Source organism: Chlorocebus sabaeus, chromosome 29 (assembly GCF_047675955.1).
Source record: "Chlorocebus sabaeus isolate Y175 chromosome 29, mChlSab1.0.hap1, whole genome shotgun sequence".
Classification (NCBI taxonomy): domain Eukaryota; kingdom Metazoa; phylum Chordata; class Mammalia; order Primates; family Cercopithecidae; genus Chlorocebus; species Chlorocebus sabaeus.
In genome coordinates, this window is record NC_132932.1 from 22,579,141 (window position 1) to 22,603,911 (window position 24,771).

General features: G+C 39.7%; 2 protein-coding genes across 5 annotated transcripts in view; one reads left to right on the forward strand and one right to left on the reverse strand.

Annotated features, from left to right (window-relative positions):
• Positions 1-15,549, forward strand: part of TM6SF1 (transmembrane 6 superfamily member 1) — a 48,758-nt gene extending 33,209 nt beyond the window's left edge. For all 4 annotated transcript variants that reach the window (XM_073013085.1, XM_073013084.1, XM_073013090.1 and 1 more), the window contains one exon: positions 15,204-15,549. In XM_073013085.1, the coding sequence (XP_072869186.1) occupies positions 15,204-15,548 (345 nt within the window). In that variant the 3' untranslated portion in view covers position 15,549. The remainder of the gene's footprint in view (positions 1-15,203) is intronic.
• Positions 1-24,771, reverse strand: part of HDGFL3 (HDGF like 3) — an 82,913-nt gene that overhangs the window by 4,454 nt on the left and 53,688 nt on the right. The window contains exons 2-5 of the mRNA XM_007990226.3: positions 24,336-24,412; positions 17,916-18,054; positions 17,425-17,583; positions 11,559-11,705 (exon numbers count right to left, since the gene is read on the reverse strand). Coding sequence (XP_007988417.1) covers positions 11,559-11,705; positions 17,425-17,583; positions 17,916-18,054; positions 24,336-24,412 — 522 coding nt within the window. The remainder of the gene's footprint in view (positions 1-11,558; positions 11,706-17,424; positions 17,584-17,915; positions 18,055-24,335; positions 24,413-24,771) is intronic.

Consider the following 24,771-nt stretch of genomic DNA (forward strand, 5'->3'; position numbering starts at 1 on the left):
TGTTGGTCAGGCTGGTCTTGAACCCCTGACCTCGTGATCCACCTTGCTCGACCTCTCAAAGTGCTGGGATTACAGGCATGAGCTGCCATGCCTGGCCGAAACCTTCTTTAACAATGTTATCTTATTATTACTGTGAAAGGCAATAAATTCTATATTTATCTTGGTAGAACACTCACAGTAAAAACTACTCAATCCACATCAAAGAATATTTTTGGAACAGGTGGTCCCACGGCAGTCTCAGAGTAGTATTAATACCCAAACAAAGTGAAGGGAGCACCAAGAATGTGACTACAGTTTTAAGGACATGCTTTTTTTTGGTCTTTAAACAAGGTGCTGTCAAATGGGTGCTTTGTAAAAACAAATTACAAAATCTGAGATTAAAAAATTCTCATACCATAATCACTTTGCATCCATGTATTGAAAACTACATCTTGCTAATTCATCATGGTATACATTCTGGACATGGTACTCTGACTGTCTCCTAGATCTGAAGTATCCTCTGAGTAAGTAGCCACAAGTGGTTCCTTATGCACTGGTTGCCATGCATCCCTATATTAGATAATGGCTGGAGAATCCAATCAGATTCTCTCTGGAGGTATCTAAATGTGAGGCACACTGAGAGGCTGTAGGGTGGCAGCAAAGCTGATGGATACCCAGAACACTATAAGCAGAAGCTATGAAGCAATAGAAGCCGTAAGGATCTTTTCAAGGAGTAACATTTTGATATGAAGGAATGATGATATTCAATATGGCTTTGCAGACTCAGCAATTTGGCACGTTATAATAAGTAACCTATTACTTCCAGAAAAACAACTATTTTTTGCCAATGATAAAATTTGAGTGTTTAGTGAAAACTAGAATTTCAAAATCCTCCATGACTGATAGTTTTCCAATATTTAAAGACTTTTTTTTTTTAGAGACAGGGTCTTGCTCTGGTGCCCATGCTGGAGTGTAGCAGTGTGATCACAGCTCACTGCAGCCTTGAACTCCTGGCCTCAAGCTATCCTCCTGCCTCAGTTTACCAAAGTGCTGGGGTTACAGGTGTGAGCCACCAAACTTGGCCCCAATACTTAAAGACTTTTCTGATGAGATAGGTAGTGATATTAAAAATGTGATTAAAAATATTTTGTACTGAAATGGGTTAATATTTGGAAAACCCAAGTAATTCAGAGAATCTATATTTTCTAAATGGGGGAAAGCTATTCAAAATGCTAGACAAACAGGCATATGAAGAAAAGCTCAGTATCACTGATCCTTAGAGAAACACATCAAAACGGCAGTGACATACCATCTCACACAAATCAATGGCTATTACTAAAAAGTCAGCTGGGAGCGGTGGCTCAACTCTGTAATCCCAGCACTTCGGGAGGCCGAGACGGGCGGATCACGAGGTCAGGAGATCGAGACCATCCTGGCGAACACGGTGAAACCCCATCTCTACTAAAAAATACAAAAAACTAGCCAGGCGAGGTGGCGGGCACCTGTAGTCCCAGTTACTCGGGAGGCTGAGGCAGGAGAATGGCGTAAACCCAGGAGGTGGAGCTTGCAGTGAGCTGAGATCCAGCCACTGCACTCCAGCCTGGGAGACAGAGCGAGACTCCGTCTCAAAAAAAAAAAAAAAGTCAAAAAATAACAGATGCTGGCAAGGTTGCAGAGAAAAGGGAACGCTTACATGCTGTTGGTGGGAGTGTAAATTAGTTCAACCATTGTGGAAATCAGTATGGCAATTCCTCAAAGAGCTAAAAACAGAACTACCATTCAACCCAGCAATCCCATTACTGGTTATATACCCGAAAGAATATAAATCATTCTACCATAAAGACACATGTGGCTAGGCGCAGTGGCTCAAGCCTGTAATCCCAGCGCTTTGGGAGGCCAAGACGGGAGGATCACGAGGTCAGGAGATCGAGACCATCCTGGCTAACACGGTGAAACCCCGTCTCGACTAAAAAAAAAAAAAAAAAACTAGCCAGGCGAGGTGGCAGGCGCCTGCAGTCCCAGCTACTTGGGAGGCTGAGGCAGGAGAATGGCGTAAACCCGGGAGGCAGAGCCTGCAGTGAGCTGAGATCCAGCCACTGCACTCCAGCCTGGGAGACAGAGCGAGACTCCGTCTCAAAAAAAAAAAAAAAAAAAAAGACACATGCATGCGAATGTTCATTGCAGCACTCACTATACAATAGTAAAGACATGGAATCAACCTAAATGCCCATCAATGACAGATTGGATAAAGAAAAAGTGGTACATACATACCATGGAATACTATGCAGCCATGAAAAAGAGTGACAGCGTGTCTTTTGTGGGAATATGCATGGAGCTAGAGGTCATTATCCTTAACAAACTAACACAGGAACAGAAAACCAGATACTGCACGTTCTTGCTTATAAGTGGAAGCTAAATGATGAGAACTCATGGACACAAAAAGGGGAACAATGGACACTAGGGCCTACTTGAGGGTAAAGGCGAGGAGGGAGAGGATCAGAAAAAATAACTATTAGATACTAGGCTTAGAACCCAGGGTAACAAAATAATCTGTACAACAAACACCCATGACATGAGTTAACCTTTATAATAAATCTGCACATGTACCCCTGAGCCTAAAATAGAAGTTAAAAAAAAAGGCAAGACTATTAAGATACTCAAATCTCCATTTTTCAATTAAATATCTGTATAATAACAGATTTTCTTCATATACCTTCAACCACAATTACATATTACAATAAAGAGAATGCAGAAATAGATATGAGGATCTAGTTGTCTTCTATCAAATCAGACATCAAAAAGATTTGCAAAAATGTAAAAACGTCATTCTGCAAACTTTTATGTGAAATGTTATTTTCATAAAAATGCTATTTAAATGCTATTTAAGTAATGGATTTATTATATTAAATGAATTAAGTATTTTTAAAATTTGTTTTTATTTCTTTTTTTTTTTTTTTTTTTTTTTTTTTTTTGAGACAGAGTCTGGCTCTGTCGCCCAGGCTGGAGTGCAGTGGCCGGATCTCAGCTCACTGCAAGCTCCGCCTCCCGGGTTTACGCCATTCTCCTGCCTCAGCCTCCGGAGTAGCTGGGACTACAGGCGCCCGCCACCTCGCCCGGCTAGTTTTTTGTATTTTTAGTAGAGACGGGGTTTCACCGTGTTCACCAGGATGGTCTCGATCTCCTGACCTCGTGATCCGCCCGTCTCGGCCTCCCAAAGTGCTGGGATTACAGGCTTGAGCCACCGCGCCCGGCTAAAATTTGTTTTTATTTCTAATTAAATAAATATCATTAACAATAACACATAAAAACAAAGCTCTTTGGGGCCCTCAATAACTTTTTTTTTTTTTGAGACGGAATCTCGCTCTGTAGCCCAGGCTGGAGTACAGTGGCACAATCTCAGCTCACTGCAACCTCTGCCTCCCAGGTTTAATCCATTCTCCTCCCTCAGCTTCCTGAGTAGCTGGAATTACAGGTGCATGACACCATGCTCAGCTAATTTTGTATTTTTAGTAGAGATGGGGTTTCACCATGTTGGCCAGGCTGGTGCTGAACTCCTGACCTCAGGTGATCCACCCACCTTGGCCTCCCATAGTGTTGAGATTACAGGCCCCTTAAACAGGGCCGGGTGCAGTGGCTCACGCCTGTAATCCAAGCACTTTGGGAGGCTGAGGCAGGCAGATCACTTGAGGTCTGGAGTTAGAGACCAGTCTGGCCAACGTGGCAAAATCCTAACTCTACGGAAAACACAAAATTGGTCGGGTGTGGTGGTGAGTGCCTATAATCCCAGCTACTTAGGAGGCTGAGGCAGGAGGATCACTTGAACCCAGGAGGCGGAGGTTGCAGTGAGCCAAGATTGTGCTACTGCACTCCAGTCTGGGCGACAGCTAGACTCCATCTCAAACAAACAAACAAACAAACTTTTAATGGTATTAAAGAGGTCCTGAGACCAAGAATAAATGAGAGTAAAAAAGAGGTAAGACTGCAAAGATAAACTGGGGTCAGCTGTGAAAGGCATTATATGATGGAATAAGGAACTCAGACTTAATCTTGTGCGGCACTGAAGAGATATAAGGGGGCAGCCACTATATTGTAGAAAGAACTGGTTCAGGGTCAGAAGAACAAAGGCATGGCCACATGGTAAATACGGTAAACATTGTAGCTATCATCCCAATGTTTATTCTATCCTCTGTCTCTCCCTCCAATTGTGTGAAGCCTTTTTTTAAAAATGATTTAAGACTTTATTGTCATTTGAGGGTCTGTTTTCCAAATAATCTCTAGTAAATACATTGGAATAATTAGAAATTTTAAGTCTCAATTTACGGATACTGCACGATTCTCAGACTTTCCCCTCCACTGACTGCCAGGCAATCGTCAGCACCAGACAAGGCTGCCCACCACTAGTATCTTTCACTGCAGCCCTCCTGGGCTCAAGCAATTCTCCCGCCTCAGCCCTAGTTGGGACTACAGGTGGATGCCATAGCTGTGTGGTAGTCTTGTGATTTGGGGACCTGAATCCAGCTCCAGGGGTGTGGAGAACCTGAATGGTGTGAGCCAGTTCTAATCCTCTTGTATCAGTAGTTGGTTTAGGGTACCCTGGGTAGCCTTCTGATATAGTCTCCAATGATTCCTGCCTCCAGTATCTCTACATCACATTCTTGTGTAATCGTTGCCCCTTGAGTGTGGGCTGGACCTAGTGACTTGCTTGTAATAAACAGAATGAAGCAAAAGTAAAGGAATGTCACTTCTAAGAAGGTTACAAAAGACTGACTTCTGTTTGCCAGCACTCTCTCTTGCTGACACGTTACTGCTTACTCTGATGAAGCCAGCTGCCATGTTATGAGCTGCCTCATGGTGAGATCCGTGGGGCAAAGCATCAAAGGAGGCCGCTGGGAAATAACTCATGAGGAACTGAGGCCTCCAGTCCAACAACTGTGAGGAGCTGAATCCTGCTGGGAACAATTTGAGTGATCTTAGAAGAGGATCCATCCCCAGTTGAGCCTTAAGATGATTTGAGTCCCTGCTGACACCTGGACTGCATTTTGGTATCTCACTTTCTTTTGCAAGAGACCCAGAGACAGAGGATTTAGCAAGTTGCACCTGCATGGACTCTTGACGAGTCTTGAAAAGATGAGATAATAAATGCTGCTTTAAGTCACTAGGTTTCAGCTACATGGCAATAGATAACTAATACAGCAGGTGTAAGCCAATCAGTGCATGGTGTCCTCCTGGCCACAGATGAGTAACTTCCACCTTCTATCCATATGAATCAAAGGAACTCCAAGTATTCTAGATAAGGGTGCCTGCTCCTTTCTGCCTCCTGCTGCTAGTGGCAGGAGGGAAGAAGTACTCAGAGAGCCTCTGGGAGCAAAAAGGGGAACCTCGTAAAAATCTCTTCTTTCCCTTTACAATATGCGTAACATCAACCCATCATCTGCTTTGAGACCATCAGGCTTTTTATTATTATGCCCTTTATCCTCGCTTACTTTGGATACTACAAGATGGGCTCCAGGGCCACCCATCACTTCCTGGACATATATCCCCAGTCAGCTTTGCACAGGTCTTTTTATGGCCTTATTTCTTAACAGAACCCCCCACCCCATTCTTTAATCTCTTCTACTGAGCCCCCTGAAAACCACAGTTTAGCCATTAGCAAAACTCCTATATTCCCAATTTGGATTTCCAAGATATTCCACTCAACAACTTGTTTTAAACCTGTTTTCTTCTAAGGGCAGTGCTGCCTCTTTCCCTTTAACCCTCAAATGGTAGCTTTGTTCTCCCACAGCTCTTGTACTACTACTTGTCCTGGAGGTGGAGAAGGTGTCTTTCTTGCTCCTCCTTACTATTTATAAGCTATTCGTTCTCTCCGTTGTGCCCCACATTTCCCGAAAATAAAAGCCTCCCAGTTTTGAATCTCAGTGTAAGCTACTCCCCTCCTTACTGCAATCATCTGTAGACTCCCTGGATTAATCTCCTTACTCTTTAAAGATTTCACTTCTGGCCCTCTGTCATTCATCATAATTCCTGTGATTTCAATATCCACATAGATTATCTTTCTAACATTCTGGTATCTCAGTTCCTTGGTGCCCTCTCTGCCAAAGATCCTGTCTTCTAAGACCCTACCTCAGTCACTCGCTCCCATGGTTTCTCTTCTCTTTTTTTTTCTTTCTCTTTTTTTCCCTCTCTCTCTCCCTTTCTTCTTCTTTCTTTTTTTTTTTTTTTTTGAGATGGAGTCTCACTCTGTCACCCAGGTTGGAGTACAGTGGCTTGATCTTGGCTCACTGCAACCTCTGCCTCCTAGGTTCAAGTGATTCTCATGTCTCAGCCTCCTGAGTACCTGGGACTACAGGTGTGTACCACCATGCCCAGCTAATTTTTGCATTTTTAGTAGAGACAAGGTTTCACTATATTGGCCAGGCTGGTCTCAAACTCCTGACCTCAGGTGGTCTGCCCACCTCAGCCTCCCAGAGTCCATGGTTCTTTCTGAAGACAAGTGATTCACAACCACTGGGAGTAACTGGAAATACTGTCTTAAGCCACTGTTTTGAAAGCAAAATTATGTAGGCATTTTAGGTTATTATTAAGAAATCTGGGGTTCTACTGGCATTTAATGCATGGGGTCATGGATACTAAATGTCTTGTGATGCAGACAGTGCTCTTACAATGAAGAATTAAGTGTCCCACTGGAAATACTAGTAGCACCTGCACTGTCATCGGCAACTACTGCAACCTTTCCACGATTCTATTCAAATACCTCACTCTTCTATCACCATTTATATTTCCAGGTCATACTTAAAATTTGTTGACTCTATCCCTTCCTCATTTACATCTTTCCTCTTAACACATGTTGGATTCCATGGTCCATTGTTATAATCCTTGTATACATCCTTGATTCCCTGGCTTCTAATCCTCTTTACCCTACTCTCTGGGAAAACCTTCATTCTAGTTAAATTCAATTATCTGTCCTCTCTGTGACTGCATAATTGAATATGCCTGGAGAAAAACATAGCCATTGTGACCGCTCTCACTTCAAATTCAAGACCAATGGCCTCAAGCAAGCCTTTAGTATTGCCTGGCAATTCAACTTCATTTCCCAAGTTCATTCATTCTCTTATTCTTCTAAATGACTATTTTGTACCTTTTCCTCCTCTTGAATCTTCCAACATTTTTTCCTATTCTCAGCCTCAAATGCTAACCTTGTTCCGTAAGAAAATAGAAGCAATCAGGTAAGAATTTCTACAAGCTCTCACCCCAAGTATCTACTTACCTGTATCTGTGCCCAAATACTCTGCCTTTCCTTCCAATTTAATGGATGAACCAAGGTAATCCCTCCAGATGTGCACCAGATCTTATACCTTCTTTCTTTCTTTCTTTCTTTTTGAGACAGAGTCTCGCTCTGTCGCCAGGCTGGAGTGCAGTGACATAACCTCGGCTCACTGCAACCTCTACTTCAAGCGACTCTAGTGCCTCAGCCTCCCGAGTAGTTGGGACTACAGGAGCGCACCACCACACCCAGCCAATTTTTGTATTTTTAGTATGGTGTATTTTCACCATGTTGGCCAGGATGGTCTCGATCTCTTGAACTCATGATCCACCTGCCTCGGCCTCCTAAAGCGCTGGGATTACAGGTGTGACCCACTGCGCCTGGCCCTACCTTCTTGCTTTCTAAAGGACACTGCTTCAGCAGTTCTTTCTTACATTATCATTTTGTGATCATTTCTGACTTGGATTACTCTTACTAGCATATGTAAATTCTCTCATCAAGAAAAAAAGACCTTCCTTGAACTTCTATCCCAGATCATGACTATTAAATATTTGAAAACTAAAAGTAGGCAATTAGCCCTACATGATATCAGGACTCATTATAAAGCTACTATAATTAAGAGAGTGTGGTATTGACCAATGGAATAGAATAGAAAAGCCAGAGAGAGACCTATGAATTTATGACAGATGCACTGCAGATCAGAGAGAAAAGGAAGGACAATGCAATAAATGGTGCTGGTTCAAGTAGTTATGCTTAAACAAGACAGAAAAATGCTAGCCATAAAAAGTTTGATAAAGTTGACTACAATACAATAAAATTTAAAAAGTCTGTTCACTAAAAAATCAGAAAGAAATTGAATAGACAAGCCATAAACTTGGAGAGGATATCTGCAAGAAATGTGATGATCCATGTTAGTTAGAAGCCAGAATATGTAGAGAAGTCCTACATATCAGTAAGAAATGAAATCCAATAGGAAAATGGGCAAAACCCAAAACAAGCACTGTACAGAAGAGAAAACATAGGTGGTCAATAAACATGAAAGGCAGCTCAACCTTATCATTAATCAGGGAATTATAACTTAGCACTATAATGACCATTTTATACTCACTATATTGGCAAGAATTAAAAAGCCTGACTATGCCAAGTTAATCACAGGGAACTCTTCTACACCTCTGGTGAGAATGTCCAACTACTAAGGAAAATAATTTGGCATTATCTTGTAAAGTTAAAATCCATCAACTCACAAGTCAGTATTTTCAATTCTAGTTACATATGCTAAATAAACTCGTGTACATGTATACTAGGAGACAGGCATGAGAATGCTCAGAGTCACACAGTTCATAATAATTGCAAAAAGTCAAATTGTAATACAACTAATTTATAAGGTTACTCATAAGGATCCTTTATGAGCATTATAAATTTTAGGGAGTTGTTCATTATTATAAAAACTGCCAGGGGCCGGGCATGGTGGCTCACGCCTGTAATCCCAGCACTTTGGGAGGCCGAGGCGGGCAGATCACGAGGTCAGGAGATCAAGACCATCCTGGCTAACATGGTGAAACCCCGTCTCTACTAAAAATACAAAAATATTAGCCGGGCATGGTGGCGGGCGCCTGTAGTCCCAGCTACTTGGGAGGCTGAGGCAGGAGAATGGCGTGAACCTGGGAGGCAGAGTTTGCAGTGAGCCGAGATCGCACCACTGCTCTCCAGCCTGGGCAACAGAGCAAGGCTCCATTTCGAAAAAAGAAAAAAAAATTGCAAAAAGCTGGAAACAACCCAAGAGACTGGATAAATAAGTTGTGGTATACCCACAAAACTGAATATTATACAGTAGTTAAAATAAATAGACTACTGCTACACATAACCACATAAAGGAATCTTAGGAAAACAGTGCTGAGTGAATGTCGTATGTTTTTAAAAAGCTAAAAATAAGCAAAATTAAACAATACATTGTTAAGTATACACCTATATGTTAGGTATGGGCTAACATTTTAAAAAGAAAAGGAAATAATACAACATTAGTGCTCATCTCTGGGTAGGAAGAGGGACTGGAAAGAATACGTAAATAGATACAAGTTAATTGTGATGTTCTAGTTTTTAGGTTCAGCGGTAGGATCACTTTATAGCTTTATAACCTTATATTTATATATATTATTTAGTATATAACAAATATATCATTAAAAATAGGCTCTTGCTTCCCACTTAAGCTCTTACTAGATGTGTGATCCTAGGCCAATTCTTTCAGCCTCAGTTTCCCCAACTAAAAAGCAAAAGCAATACCTGCACCTACCTCCTGAAGTTTGTGTGAGGATTAAATGAGATAATGCATGCAGAGCACGCACAATATGTGCCACGCAGGTTACTGGTGCTAGCTAGTAGCAGCTATTATGTTCTAAGGTGCTTTCAAAAAGAAATGGTTTTATTAGTGGTTAGAACAATGAATCTACAATGCATAGGATATATAGAATGAAAACGTCATCAGTAAAGTTGAAATCATGTGAATGGATAGGATGAACACAAGAAGTTGTGGAGTAGAAGTGTGCCAAGTCAGACTGAAGAAAGGAGCTCTAGAAAGAGACTAAGAAGGAACAGGGAGAGGAAGCAGAAGAGATTGTAACCTGGAAGAAAATTCAGGAGGATAAATGTCTAATGGAATTAAATTTTGCAGAGGTGAAAACGAAGACTAAACGAGACACTGGATTGGGCAAGAAGAGGATCACTAGGAACCTTTACAAGAGGAATTTCAATGAAGTGGTCAAAGAAGAAATAAGAGTGCAATGGGTTAAGTCATGAGGAGGAGGAAAGGAAATGGAGACTGGGAGAAAAGATCATTCTTTTTACGAAGTTTAGAGATGAAGGGAAATGTGAAAACGGTAGAATATAATTGAAGGGAGGTATTGTCAAGATTAAGGGAGACCTTAGGCTGTTTATAGGCAGAGGGGAAGGAACCAGTGGAAAAGAAGATGTAGTACAGAAGAAGGGGACAAATGACTGGGTGTGCTTTGGAGAAAACAGGAGGAGATACTATTCTGAACCATGACAATAGACAGATGTAAATTAGTGCTTCTCAGACTTTCATTTGCATATGAATTACTTGGGGTTGAGTTAAAATGCAGATTCTGATTCAGAATCTGGAGTCTGGGGCAGGTCTGAGATTCTGCATTTCTAACAATCCCCCACATAATGTTGATGCTACTGGTTCACTGACCACACTCTGAGTATTAAGGGGGTAGGACAACTCTTCCTTTGTCATGAGAAGTGCATCTAGAAATAAGTTTGGTAGTAAAGGGAAGAGAAATTGTTGGAGTTGTTGTTATTTGCATATTGAAGCTACCTGACATACAGGTAGCAGGTGGAATAAAGAGAAAATCAAGTGAGCCAGGTGTTCAAGTTCTCAGTGACTGTTAGCAGGTATATGTCCCTGGGAAGGCTGCTGGCAAAAGCAGTGATAGAGGACTACTTATTAGAGAAGTCAAGAGGATGAAGATAAGCAGAGGACAGAGTAGGGCTGACCTGGGTGAGAGGAATAAGAGAACAATCAGAATCATAATACTTTGGGAGTAATTATAGATAACCGGGATGAAGGAAGAAAAGCGTTGAGAGGTAAACAGGACTGACATGAATAGGCAAGAACTCAGCTGAAACCAGATAAATTTCTTAGGTCATTATTTTTAAATGATTTAACATTGTCTAACCAGTCTTCATAGAGGATAAAATGCAATGGGGGCAAAATTTGCCTTCACTAACAGTTTTTTCCAAAGGTGGACTTACCTGTGCTTTGAAGTTAACAAAGGTTAACAAAAGTTATGAAGAGTCAACGTAGACAAATTGGTCCCTAGGGGTATTTTAAATATCAATATTCAAACATTGTTTGCATTTTTAAAGTCCTCATGGGCACACTGAATTACACATTGCTTCTGGGAAAGAAGCAGCAGTACGTAATACTCTATTTTGAACATGCCATTGATTTTGTGATAAAAAATACAACTGTTGAATTTTGAGGTGGCATTTCATAATTTCAGTATTTCACATTGTACTTTAAAAAGACTCTAAAGTTGCTAAAATTAGTATAAAGAATAATAGACCTGTTCATAGAGTTCCAAATTGACAGGCAGGTGTAATTCTCACTTGGCTCTTTTGTTCTCAGACTCTAAGAATTAAATTGATTATATTAAAGAGCTGAGTGGATGCATATAATAGGCTGAGAATACTTCTCCATTTATTAACACAATGTTTACTAATGTTGACATATTAATGCTGAATCTGAAGCAAAATGTCTTCTAATAGAAGGTAACAGAAATCATAAGCACATCCTTACCCCTTCACTCGTTTTCTGCAAGTCTGAAGTTGTGTTTCTTGTGTCATTGCCCGCATCTCCACCCTCAGAGCTGCTTTTGTTTTCCTCTTCTTTGCAGTCTTTGTCATCTTCATCTCCTGGAGATTTCCGGGACTGTTTAGAGGATTTCTAAATGTTCAGACAAGTTAAATATTATCGTCAAACACAGAAATCCAAATGTACAAGTAAGAGACGCAGAAATAGCTGACTTGCATCTAGTCTTAGTGGTTGATAGAGGATATACTGACACAACATGCAGTATTCCAAGGCTCAGCTAGGTGACACTGGACAAATCATTTCACCTCATTGTGCCTCAGTTTAACTAGCTGGAAAGGAAGCAGAAGTGGGCTAGATGACCTCTTAGTTATTTCCAGCAATGTGATATTAAAAAAGCAGAAAATGAAGATTAATGTACCCAGAATACTGTCAATGAATAAATACAGCTGGAAGGACACCACCTTAAGAAGGCTACAGAACTGGAAGGTACCCTAAAGGTCATCTTGTCCTCCCCATCATTTTATAGTAGTGGAAATTGAAAGAAGTGAGGTGAACTATCCAAGAGAATATACAGATATTCATGCTGAACACCTCTTGAAGTTGTTTGGCTAGTGGGATACCCAGAATCATCTTGACAAAACTGTTTGATATAAACTATTCTTTTCAATTATGGAGAGTTATTTAAGAACTCAAGGCTATAATGGTGAACTAGTCCTTTTTCCTCGCCATTTTGCATTCAAAAACAAGATGAACTCTAGAGGAAGATGAAAATACAATTAGTTTGCCTCAAGAGTTGCTTGGCAGCATAGCATTAAAATTATAGAAAGCTGGCCCCAATTATGCACCTTAAGAAAGTAAAATATAGTGTTTTTCTACACTTCCTCTTTGAGACATTTTAAGAATCTTTAGGCACATTGCAAGTAAGAGGTAAGGCAAAACTGATTTTGCCAAGTTACTTCTGGTCTTCCAGAAACGAATGAGCAAACTGAAGCTTCTTCAGATAATCAGTTCTTTAAAATGCAATTTTCAAAGAGAAAACATGGTGGCTCATGCCTGTAATCCCAGCACTTTGGGAGGCCGAGGTGGGTGGATCACCTAAGGTCAGGAATTCGAGATCAGCCTGGCCAACATGGCAAAACCCTGCCTCTACTAAAACTACAAAAATTAACTGGAGTCAGGCACGGTGGCTCATGCCTTTCATCTCAGCACTCTGGGAGGCCGAGGTGGTCAGATCATCTGAGGTCAGGGGTTTCAGACTATCCTGGCCAACATCGGTGAAACCCCGTCTCTACTAAAAATACAAAATTAGCTGGGTGTGGTGGTGGGCAGCCTGTAATCCCAGCTACTTGGGAGGCTGAGGCAGGAAAATCACTTGAACCTGGGAGGTGGAGGTTGCAGTGAGTGGAGATTGCATCACTGCACTCAAGCCTGGGTGACAGAGTGAGACTATTTCAAAAAAACAAAAAACAAAAAAAGAGAAAACATCATCTAGCTGTGTGGCAGAATATATAATTAAACTGTTTCTATTTTACTTAACTGAAACTACCAGCCAAGCCCAAAATGTCAGTTTAAAATGTGAGTTTTACTTTTTAGATGAAGGGAAACAGGGATTTAATAATATAAATGTGGAGTATTTCAAGTGAAGATCAAGAATGACAACAGCAAAAGTGAAAAGCTTTCTCCTTATAGTATAATTGTTAAAATGTAGCAACTGCTTTATATAGTAATTTTCAAATAATAGTCCTCCATAGGCAGTTCTTTTTTTTGAGAAGGAGTCTCACTCTGTTGCCCAGGCTGGAGTGCAGTGGCGCTATCTCGGCTTACTGCAAACTCCGCCTCCCAGGTTCACAACATTCTCCTGCCTCAGCCTCCTGAGTAGCTGGGACTACAGGCACCCACCACCATGCCTGGCTAAGTTTTTTGTATTTTTAGTAGAGACGGGGTTTCACCGTGTTAGCCAGCATGGTCTCCATCTCCTGACCTTGTGATCTGGACACCTCGGCCTCCCAAAGTGCTGGGATTACAGGTGTGAGGCACCGTGCCCGGCCCCCAGTAGTTCTTATAATAATGAACAACTCCCTAAAATTTATAATGCTCATAAAGGATCTTTATGAGTAACCTTATAAATTAGTTTATAAGTATTACAATTTGGCATGTATTTAAGATATACAGAACAGAATTAGGGCATTACTAAAGTTTTATTAATGAGTCACAACATTCAGTATTCTGTGAAGAAATCTGGCTGCTAAGCTCTATTCGGTAACCTTGAAAAGTTTTTCAGATTACTGAAACTCCTGTAATTTTGGAGAAGGACTCTGTTTCATCAGTGTGGTCTTAAATTGGTTGTGTGTTTGATTTTCGCTTTTTTTTTTTTTTTTTTAACTAAAATTACTGGTGGTTTATCAACGCCAGTTTAGTTTGTTGTGAGCCTCTCATTAGTCCTATTGTATATAGTAAATAATTTGTACACAAAATATTTTTGACCTATAATTCTCCAGTATCTGTTATGACTCAAATATGAATAATCCATAGCCTTACTGCTAAAGGGAGAAGACATAAAATCTCCCTCAAATCTGCTATAGTATGACTTTTCATTATGATTACCGAGCGTTTTCCTTAGAAAACTGAAATTAGGTGAGGTAGAGGAGACAGGTGTGGGGCCTTTCCTTCTACCCAACTGGAATGTAGCAAAAAAAAGTTTGTGAGCCACTAATTTTCCATGCAAAGGAAGACTATTCAACTCTAAGTAATAGACATAAAGAAAAACTGGCTGGGCACAGTGGCTCACACCTGTAATCCCAGCACTCTGGGAGGTTGAGGCAGGCAGACTGTTTGAGCTCAGGAGTTTGAGACCAGCCTGGGCAACAAGATAAAAATCTGGTCTCTACTAAAAATGAAAAAAAAAAAAAAAAAAAAAAAAAAGCTGTGTGTGGTGGTTGGTGCACGACTGTGGTCTCAGCTACTGGGGAGGCTGAGGTGGGAGGGTAGCTTGAGCCCAGAGGGCAGAAGTTGCAGTGAGCTGAGATTGTACCACTGCACTCCAGCCTGGGTGACAGAGCAAGACCCTGTCTCAAAAAAAAAAGAAAAAAAAAAAAAGGAAAAATCACCGTATTTGTTTTTTAAAAAGGAAGCAACTGGGAAGCCAAAGTGAACAATGAAGTTACGCTAGGTGAGTGGTTCTCTAAATGTGGTTCCCAGATAGTAGGATCAGCCTCACCTGGAAATTTGATTCCTAGACCCCACCCTAGACCTTCTGAAACAGAAATTCTGGGGATGGGGTTCAACAATGTTTCTATTTTACTTAACTGAAACTACCAACCAAGCCTAAAATGTCACGTTAAAATGTGGTGATTTTTACTTTTTACAAGAAGGGAAAACAGGGATTTAATGATACAAATGTGGAGTGTTTCCAGTTAAGATCAAGAATGATAGTAAAAGTAAAAACTTTTTGTTCTCCTAAAAAATATAGTATAACTATTAAAAGTGGCAAGCTTGTCAAACAATGTAAGCTTGTCTTTATAAGCCTTCCATGTAATTCTAAAACATGTAACAGTTTGAGAACCATTATGCTAGGTTATTTCATTGATATTAAAAATAAAAAGCTATTCTTCTTTTTTCCTTTTGAGACAGGGTCTCACTCTGTTTCCCAGGCTGGAGGGCAGTGGCATGATCATGGCTGACTACTCGCCTGGACCTCCTGGACTCATGCGATCCTTCCACCTCAGCCTCCCAAGTAGCTGGACTACAGGTGTGAGCAATCACTCCCGGCTAATTTTGTTTATTATTTGTGGAGATGAGGTCTCACTATATTGCCCAGGCTGGTCTCAAACTCCTGGGCTCAAGAGATCCACTTGTCTCAGGCACTCAAAGTGTTGGGATTACCAGTATGAGCCATTGTGCCCAGCCAAAAGGCTATTCAATGATCATGAAGTTGTAGTCTTCAAGGAAAGCAAAGGAAATGATCCCTTAATTTGAAATAGACAAACATTAGTAAGCTAAGTGTGTCTTTACCCTTTCTCTGCTTTAAATTTTAAGTCCACCCAGGTGGAGCCCCATTACTTCTGGTCTTTCTAACAAGCAATAAAATAATGGCATTTAAAAGCCACATATCCACACTATTAAATGCCTAGGCAACATTAGGTAGCTTAAATAATTTAGGGTTGCACAACACATTAGGTGGAAGCTCAGCAGGCAATCGTAAATTAAGTAAAATCAATTCAAGTAGGTGTTTAAATGAAGTTCAAAATGCTAAAAGAAATTCAGCTTAAAAAATAATTGCAATGGAAGATAAAGTCTGACAAAGAAAATTCTAATTACTTTGTTGTCATTTGCAAACTTTATCCCCATCCAAGGCAATCACATGTTTTTCATTAGGTACACAGGAAATAATGCTGCATTCACACAATTCTGCCTGTATGCCAGTTGGGTAGTTGGGAAAGATTTTATATACTGCCAAAATAAAATGCTGGTAGTCTAATAAACTCTAGGTACTTGTTTTTAGAGTTTCCTAAGTATATTCAGCCACTAAATACCAGAATTTAAATAGAAGTAATTTATCCAGGTATTCAATTATATGACAGACCAATTATAGTGAAACCTGTACCAATCTCTGGTCTTCAAGGATCCATTTATCTTGCTTTCAGTTTCTAAAAGGTGAATAATTTTCATAATCTCAGAGTTCTTTCAATTGTATTTCTGAATTACCATATGAAAAAACCTAGACTTTCAATTTGTAAATCTAGGATCATGTCATTCCTCTGTTTAAAACCTTCAAGTATTGTTAGATTTGGAATAAAATCCAAATTTCTCATTATGGCCTACAAGTCTGCATTATTAGGCCTTTGCCAGCCTTTCCCCCTTGGTCATGATTCTCCAGCCACACCTTCTTTCAATACAGGAAAAACATGCTAAACTCTTCCCTGCCTCAGAGCTTTGCTGCTACATTCCTTTCCCTCTGCCATATATGGCTGCTTCTCCCACTCTCTTCTTTCAGGTCTCAGCATAAACCACACGTTTTCAGAAAGCCCTGGTCACCCTATCTAAAATAGGGGACCTATTTTAGGTCCCCCTGCTCCCACTGAATTCCTTCACACCCTTTCACAATTTATTATTTACATGATCACTGTGTGCTACCCCCACTCTCTATTGTACTATAATTTATTGAAGGCAGGAATGGAGTTGTTCACCACTGTATACCTAGTCTGGTGTCTGGAATAGACTAGGTGATCAGGAAATAAAAGAACTGAATAAATAAAGAGCCAAAGTACATTCTTTGAAGCAGAATGACAAGTAAAAATATATCTTTTTAGTCATGTCACATAGTAATGTTTTGGTCAGTGACAGACCACATACACAAAGCCTAGATGTGTGATAGGCTGAACCACCTAGGTTTGTGAAAGTATACTCTATGTTGTTTTGCACAATGACAAAATTGCCTAATGATGCATTTCTTAGAACCCCATAGTTAAGTTTCATGTGATGCATTTATACATATAGTACATAGACATAGTCTTGAATTATATTGTGTCTCCTACATTTCTCAATTCTTTAGAGCTTGTCCGGAGGTTATTGTAGGAGGCAAAGCTACTCATATAGCCTTAACTAAAGAACAGTCCCCCCCAACTAAAAAGGTGGTATTTTCAGGGCCAAATCAGCCCTAAAGAGTCAATAGTCAGATCGCTCTAATATCTAAGGTTACCTGACTTCCCTCTGCTGTATTTTGTCTCTAAAGGCAGAGGCTCCACAGAATTTAGTATTTTTCTATGTACCCAATAAACACATGGAAAATAATCTAAAACTGTTTAATGAAAATGCATGTAACATTAATAACAACAGGAAGCTTCTTAGTAACCTTTGAAGTATATGACTTTTTCCGTTTTGAGCCTGCTTTTTCATTCTTTCTTTTGCCTTTTCCATCTTCTTCTACTCTATCACCTTCTTCCTCACTGCTTGCATCTGCAGTATTTCCACCTTCTCCCTCAGTTTCTGAAGAGCTCTGTTGCTGAATTGCCTAAGAAATAATAAAATATTAGCTCATTACATTTTTTAAAAAATAGCAAAGAACAAACACTGAAAAGAACTACTCTGTTTTAATTTGAAAGGGTTCCACTTACTTGGAAGATTGTGAAAAACAAAGGGCTGTCAAACTGAATTTTCCAATGGACACTTGATTTGAACCCTTCTGATTAAGAATTACATTTAATCCAAAATGCTATTGGAGTCAAAAAGAATTCTGACTTCAAGGTAACTACTATTAGTAGAAAGGACATATAAGAAAGATCTGAAAAAGTATTAAAACCAAAGAAATGAGATATAGCAAGTGACAACGAAGTAAACCATTACCTGGTATCCAGTAAACTTTACTCCTGGGTTATTTTCTATTTCCCACAATCCTTCATTAAATCCTTTCCGTTTGTTTGACTTTCCAAACTTGTCTTTGTACTCCTTATATGGAAAAAGGTCTTTGGGACCTAGAAATGCACTGCAGAGATATATTAGAAATATAATTGACACACTGACCTTCAGAGGTAAGATATTTTAAATATCAGTATCGATGAAGATGTCAGAGCATATCATAGCAAACAAATGTAAAGTACATATAAACCCTTCAAGTTAGGCACATATTACAAGGTGTTTTAGACACATACTTCAAGGCAGAAAAAATGGATAGTTAAGCCTACAGCCACCTGAATTGTGCTACTTTGATTTTAAATTATCAATATCTTCATTTAAAAACCAATTTTTAGTTACATAAGTAGAATTAAATATGTCTACTTTGGCCACTTAAATCATCATCTTAAACTAAGATTTATCTATGCTAATGTTACCATAGGTAAGGGTTTTATGAAATTCACAGTAAAAATATAAATACTAGAATGAAAAAAAGATTTTAACTCTCTATATAGTACTTCCCCACTTAACTGTGGTTTTGCCTTCTGTGGTTTTAGTTACCCATGGTCAACTGTGGTCCAAATATAGTCAATGGAAAATAAACAATTTGTAAGTTTTAAATATTACACCCCTCTGAGTAGTGCGATAAAATCTCATGCCCACTCCATCCCACCTGGGACATAAATCATCCCTTTGTCCAGCATATCCATCATATTTGCACGACCTGCCCACTAGTTACTTAGTAGCTATCTCTGTTATCAGATGGAAAAATCATAGTATATATAGGGTTCATACTATCCATGGTTTTAGGCATCCAATGGAGGTCTTGGAATGTATCCCCTACAGATAAAGCAGGTACTACTGTATTACGGTAGTATATTTATTCACTATTATTTCTTTCTTTTTTTCTGAGATGGAGTTTTGCTCTTGTTGCCCAGGCTGGAGTGCAATGGTGTGATCTCAGCTCACTGCAACCTCCATCTCCCGGGTTCAAGCGATTTTCCTGCCTCAGCCTTCCAAGTCTGGGATTACAGGCATGCTCCACCACACCTGACTAATTTTGTATTTTTAGTAGAGACGCGGTTTTGCCACATTGGTCAGGCTGATGCTGAACTCCTGACTTCAGGTGATCCGCCTGCCTTGGCCTCCCAAAGTGCTGGGATTACAGGCATGAGCCACCGTGCCTGGCCTATTATTTCTATAAATTAAAAAATCCTGTTAGTGTTTAATGAGGCACTAAGTAAGGAAAAAATTAGAAGTGACAAAGCAGATAGACTCTTATCCAATTTAAACCACATCCTAAATCAATCATAACCAAGAAAAAAAAAAAAGAAATCAGAACAAATTCTGAGTCTAACAGATCTGAGCATTCAAATCAGAGTCTTTAGCATTAGGCCACAGTTCTGGCTGAGCTTACTTTTCAAACTGAGATTCACATATTCCTTCATTCGACAACACTGATTGAACATTTGTTAATACAATGTATCAGGCACTATTCCAGAGGAGCTACAGGGAACAAAGACACAAACATCTCTGTTTTCTTGGAGCATATGTTATAGTGGCAGGGGTGGGGGCTTGGACAATAGAAAGATAAATAAAATATATAGTATGTGTGCTAAAAAAAAAAAAGCAGAGAAGGATGGGAAGAATAGGAGGTGGATTTTATTATTATAGATATACAGATCAAGGAAGGCAAAGGGAACAGCTAAGCACAGAACAAAGAAAGTGAAGGAACAACTCATGCAGTTACCTGGAGAAGAAAAGAACAGGTTGAAGAAAGAGCAGTACAAAGTCCCTGAGGTGGGAGAGGAAGAGTGCCTCATAAGTTTGAGAAACAGAAGAGGTCCGTGTGGCCAGAGTGAAATGAGTGACACACTCATTTCTGGACGACCAGTGTGAGAGAGGTTAACAGAATGGGGGCACAGATTATTTAGGGCCTTGAGGGCCACTATAAAGGCTTTGAGTGAGATGGGAAGCCATTAATGGTTTTGAGAAGAGAAGTGGCAATTTATGTTTTAATAGGATAACTTTGGCTGCTGTACTGAAAACAGACTGAAGACTTAGTTGCTACAGTAGAAGCAGGGAGACTAATTAGAAGGCTTCTGAAGTAATGATGGTGACTTGAACCAGGGTGTAAACAGTACTGTTGGTAAGAAGTGGTCAGATCCTGAATTCATTCTCAAGAAAGAGCATCAAGATTTGTTGATGGGCTGGATATGGCATATGTGAGAAAGGGTGGAGGAGTTGAGGCTATCTCCAAGGTTTTATTGCTTTTTTTTTTTTTTTTGAGACACAGTCTCACTTTGTCGCCAGGCTGGAGTGCAGTGGCGCGATCTCGGCTCACTGCAACCTCGGACTCCCTGGTTCAAGCGATTCTTCTGCCTCAGCCTCCCAAGTAGCTGGGATTACAGGCATGTGCCACCATGCCCAGCTAAGTTTTGTATTTTTAGTAGAGATAGAGACAAGGTTTCATCATGTTGGCCAGGATGGTTTTGATCTCCTGACCTCATGATCCACCCACCTCGGCCTCCCAACATGCTGGCATTACAGCCGTGAGCCACCGCACCCAGCCATCTCCAAGGTTTTAGACTGAGAAATAAGACGGAGTTGGTATTTACCAAAATTGAAATATTTTTTGGGGGAACAATATTTGGGGGCAAAAAACTCAGTTTTGAATTTAAAATCCAAAATTTAAAATCCAGTTAAGACATCCAAGTGAAGATGTCAGACAGTTGGAGAGAGGACTCTGAAGTAGAGGGGAAAGGTGTAAGCCAGAGATGTAAATTTGGAAATTATCAGTAAAGAGAAGATACTGAAAGCTTTCAGACAAGAGGTTAACAGTTTACTACTGATCTCTGTAAATTCCATTTTCTGCCTGGGTCTCAGTGTTGATCCCTTGCATTGTCCAGCTGATCAAAAACTTCAAGTTCATTAAAACACCTGGGTAAGCTTGCTGACCCCAGAGCGGTTTAAGAAGCACCAAACTTTTCCTTATTATTCACCTTTCATTGCTCAGTCAGCATGATTCCACCTCATTGAACCCAGAAATAATTTATTACATTACTGGACATCTTAATAAAAAAAAGTCAAAGTCTTGCCTGATAAACTGAACACAATAAATGGACTTTGTGTATGGCAACTTCACTTTTAGAGGAATTTGTCATGAATTATTAGACACTAGCTTTTGACCTTCCCCAGTCTTTGACACTATGCTTAAGAAATAACTGTGGGCTAAGGTGCCTGGTATTCACATCAGCTACTTGATGCTAACCAGAGCTTACCCATACTTATTTTTTTGGGCAGGGGAGAAAGGGTCTCTCACTGTAGCTTTGGCTTCCAGGCTCAAATGATCCTCCCACCTCAGCCTCTTAAGTAGCTAGGACTACAGCCACCACGCCTGGCTAATGTTATTTTTTGTAGAGACAGGATCTCACTATATTGCCCAGGCTAGTCTCGAACTCCTGAGCTAAAGTCATCCTCCCGCCTTGGACTCCCAAAGTGCTGGTATTACACGCATGAACCACTGCACTCAGCTGCCTATACTGTAATAATGCCACAAGAATCAGGGCTAATGGCCATTATTTTTTGATGAAAGAGTTAACAATTTTTGCCTTCTTTATTTTTATCTTGTCCCACTTTTGGATACCACTTTTGTATGTACGAGATGGATGTCTTCATGCTACAGAGAACAGAAAGCATTCTTTTTATGAATAAATGATACTTTTTTTTTTTTTTTTTTTTTTTTTTTTTTTGAGACGGAGTCTCGCTCTGAGGCCCAGGCTGGAGTGCAGTGGCCAGATCTCAGCTCACTGCAAGCTCCGCCAACCGGGTTCACGCCATTCTCCTGCCTCAGCCTCCCGAGTAGCTGGGACTACAGGCGCCCGCCACCTCGCCCAGCTAGTTTTTTGTATTTTTTAGTAGAGACGGGGTTTCACCGTGTCAGCCAGGATGGTCTCGATCTCCTGACCTCGTGATCCACCCATCTCGGCCTCCCAAAGTACATTTTTACTAGCATTCCGCGGGAATGACTTTAACTGACAACTGGCCATATTAGCTACTGCTGGCAAGAGGGAACCTGAATGAACTATTCTAAAACAAGTTGTAATTTTTTGATAAACAACCCTGTTTTTCTGGATTACAGACGATTGTATAAATCAAATCCTCTCTCAATTGGTTAACTGCATATGTTTTAAAATTTTTTAAGCGTAGAAAAGAAAATACATTTTTTCAAAGCTAAATGCACTGAGGATGACATATTTTTCCATGTTAAGGATTCCTTGAAAATTGTCTAGACTAAAACTACTGGGTTTATGTTACACGAAGCAGAAGAACTTGGGGTTCCAGTCACCTATCTCAGAATAAGAACAGATTCAAAATCATGTTCTGAGGAAAATTCTGGTCCTGCCTAGGGTACTCCTTTAGCTGAACCAAACATAGCCTTCTTGTTAAGCTCACATCACTTTTCACATATCTCCCCTGCATCATTTAACTAATTTTAATTTAATCAACAGCTATTTTTTAAACACCTACTATGGGCCAGGCACTGTGTTAAGCACTGTGTAAGTAAGAGTAAGAAACACTGACATAATTTCTGCCTTTGGAGAGGGTGAACATTCATACTTGCTATGGCAAGTATAATCTCAGGTTTACGGACACCCAATACTTAGTAACTAAGTTCAACAGAACCAATGTTATGACAGGTTTTTTGAAGTTCATTCTCCCCCAGGTATTTTTAAATCTGCCTCTGGATGATCAAACCAGCAAAAAATCACATATGGACTACAGTACAACAAGATCACTTGGAGATGGGTTCTAAAAAAATCAAACCAATGGTACAAAAACAAAATGGGGAGGGGGAAATAAGGAAAATGCAAAAATATGCATCATAGAGCCCTATGCATTTATTATAGGTAAAACTTATTTCTAAGCTTTCTAGAAACCTCTCTAAGGAGGAAAACATGATCAGTTGCATAGTCCATAATGTCTATTACATAAAAATAATATAAAAGTAAATAAAACTTCCTGAAAGAAACTACAATTATTTCTCACATGAAAAAAAATTTGTCTTGAGAGGCTTCTCCTGACTCTTTCAAGATAAGAATGAGGAAGATGTTGGGTGGCAGAGACAACAAGCTAAGAAAGTTCATGCTAGGCTCTACTAACATTCAGATGAACATAAGTGATGACCCTGAATTTGAAGACTTTAAAATTTTGTGACAGTTTTTAGCTTTTCTCCACATTTCCAATTTCTGTTCCATTTGTTTTCTTGTTGTAAATAACCATATCCATTTCCAGTGTGTCAAAGATTGCCAACTATTCCACAGTATTCATGCTCTTCTTTTTTCCTATACTGGATAAAGCAGGGTACAGAGTTGCCCAGCTAGAGACTATTTCTCAGCTTTCCTTGTAGCTAGATGTGGCCACATGACCAAGTTCTTGTCACTAGAATGAATGCAAGCATAAATGATATACAGTAAGTCCACACTTAACGTTGATAGGTTTTTGGAAACTGTGACAACACTGAACAAAAAGATGTTAGTTGACAGCCTGCTGTCTGATGTTTCCTTTAAAGTTGTAGTTTCCAGGAATCTATCCACTTAAGTGAAGACCTACTGTATGTAACTTCCTTGTCATTTTCTTACAAGGAACTACTTGTTCTTCACCTCTTCTCTTTCCTCCTTCCCACTGCCTGCAAGATGCACATGTGTTGCTGAGCCAGTTTTTGTTTGTTTGTTTGTTTTAGCACTCAATGACATGACAGGAAAACAGAAGCAGCTTGGGTCCCTAGAGCAAAGTAGTCTACCTACCCCAATCTACCTGCCTACCTCTGAATTATTTCAAAAGAAAGAAATAAACTTCCATATTATTTGAGACATTGTATTTCTAGGTTCCTTTATTACATCAGTGTAGTCTGTACACCAACAAATACAGTTAGAAAACCTAAAAAAGGTGGTATATTTCCTTGAGGGCCCAACAAGGTGAAAGAGCCTGAGAGAACATAACTTTGTTCTCTGAAACATGAATGGAAAAAATTTCTCTGGAAGGGAAATACATAAAAGCAACACAAGAAATTACTGGGAGTGGTATAGAAACCATTCTAGGACTTAAAAGTGTCCTAGAGGAGACTTCTGGGTGATGACCAACATTTAAGCAGAAACACAAATGATACTCAAAAGCAAAGATATGGTTGTAGTCCTAAAGACTTCTATCACGAAAACTATTTACATTAAGAAAAACACATTATTAGGTTCGGTAATTTTATACAATTGATTATAATGATTTTAAGAAGATGTAAGATGTCAGAGATCATCCATAACAATGTAGCATAGCAGAGTCAAGTTAGAGCTGTTGAAACTATTTTTGCTAACTTACGTTTCATGGGTGCCAAAAAAGAAGATAGGATACTTGTTTGCCGGAGGCTTCACAGCTCCCTCTGGGAGTTCATCAATCTATGAAAGACAAATTTAGTTACTGAGTGGTTACCATAAATACAATGTGAGCATTGTTCTGATAATTTACTGCTAATTTCAAAATAAAATCAATCAAAACTCAAATAGTTTTTTAGAACTTTAAAAAATGATTCTAAAGTTCCTATTTGGCCCACCACATGGAAGTCAACTCTAGGAATGGATTGCAACCATTATAATAATTTACAAGCAGGAATGCAAACTACTCATTTCCTTTGACTCAACAGAATCACTCCGGGGAATCTGTCCTAGTGAAAAACTAGAGTAACAACAACAACAAAAAGAACATAAAAAGATGTACTTCTTTTGAGTAATGGTGAATACATATACATCCCTAGAAA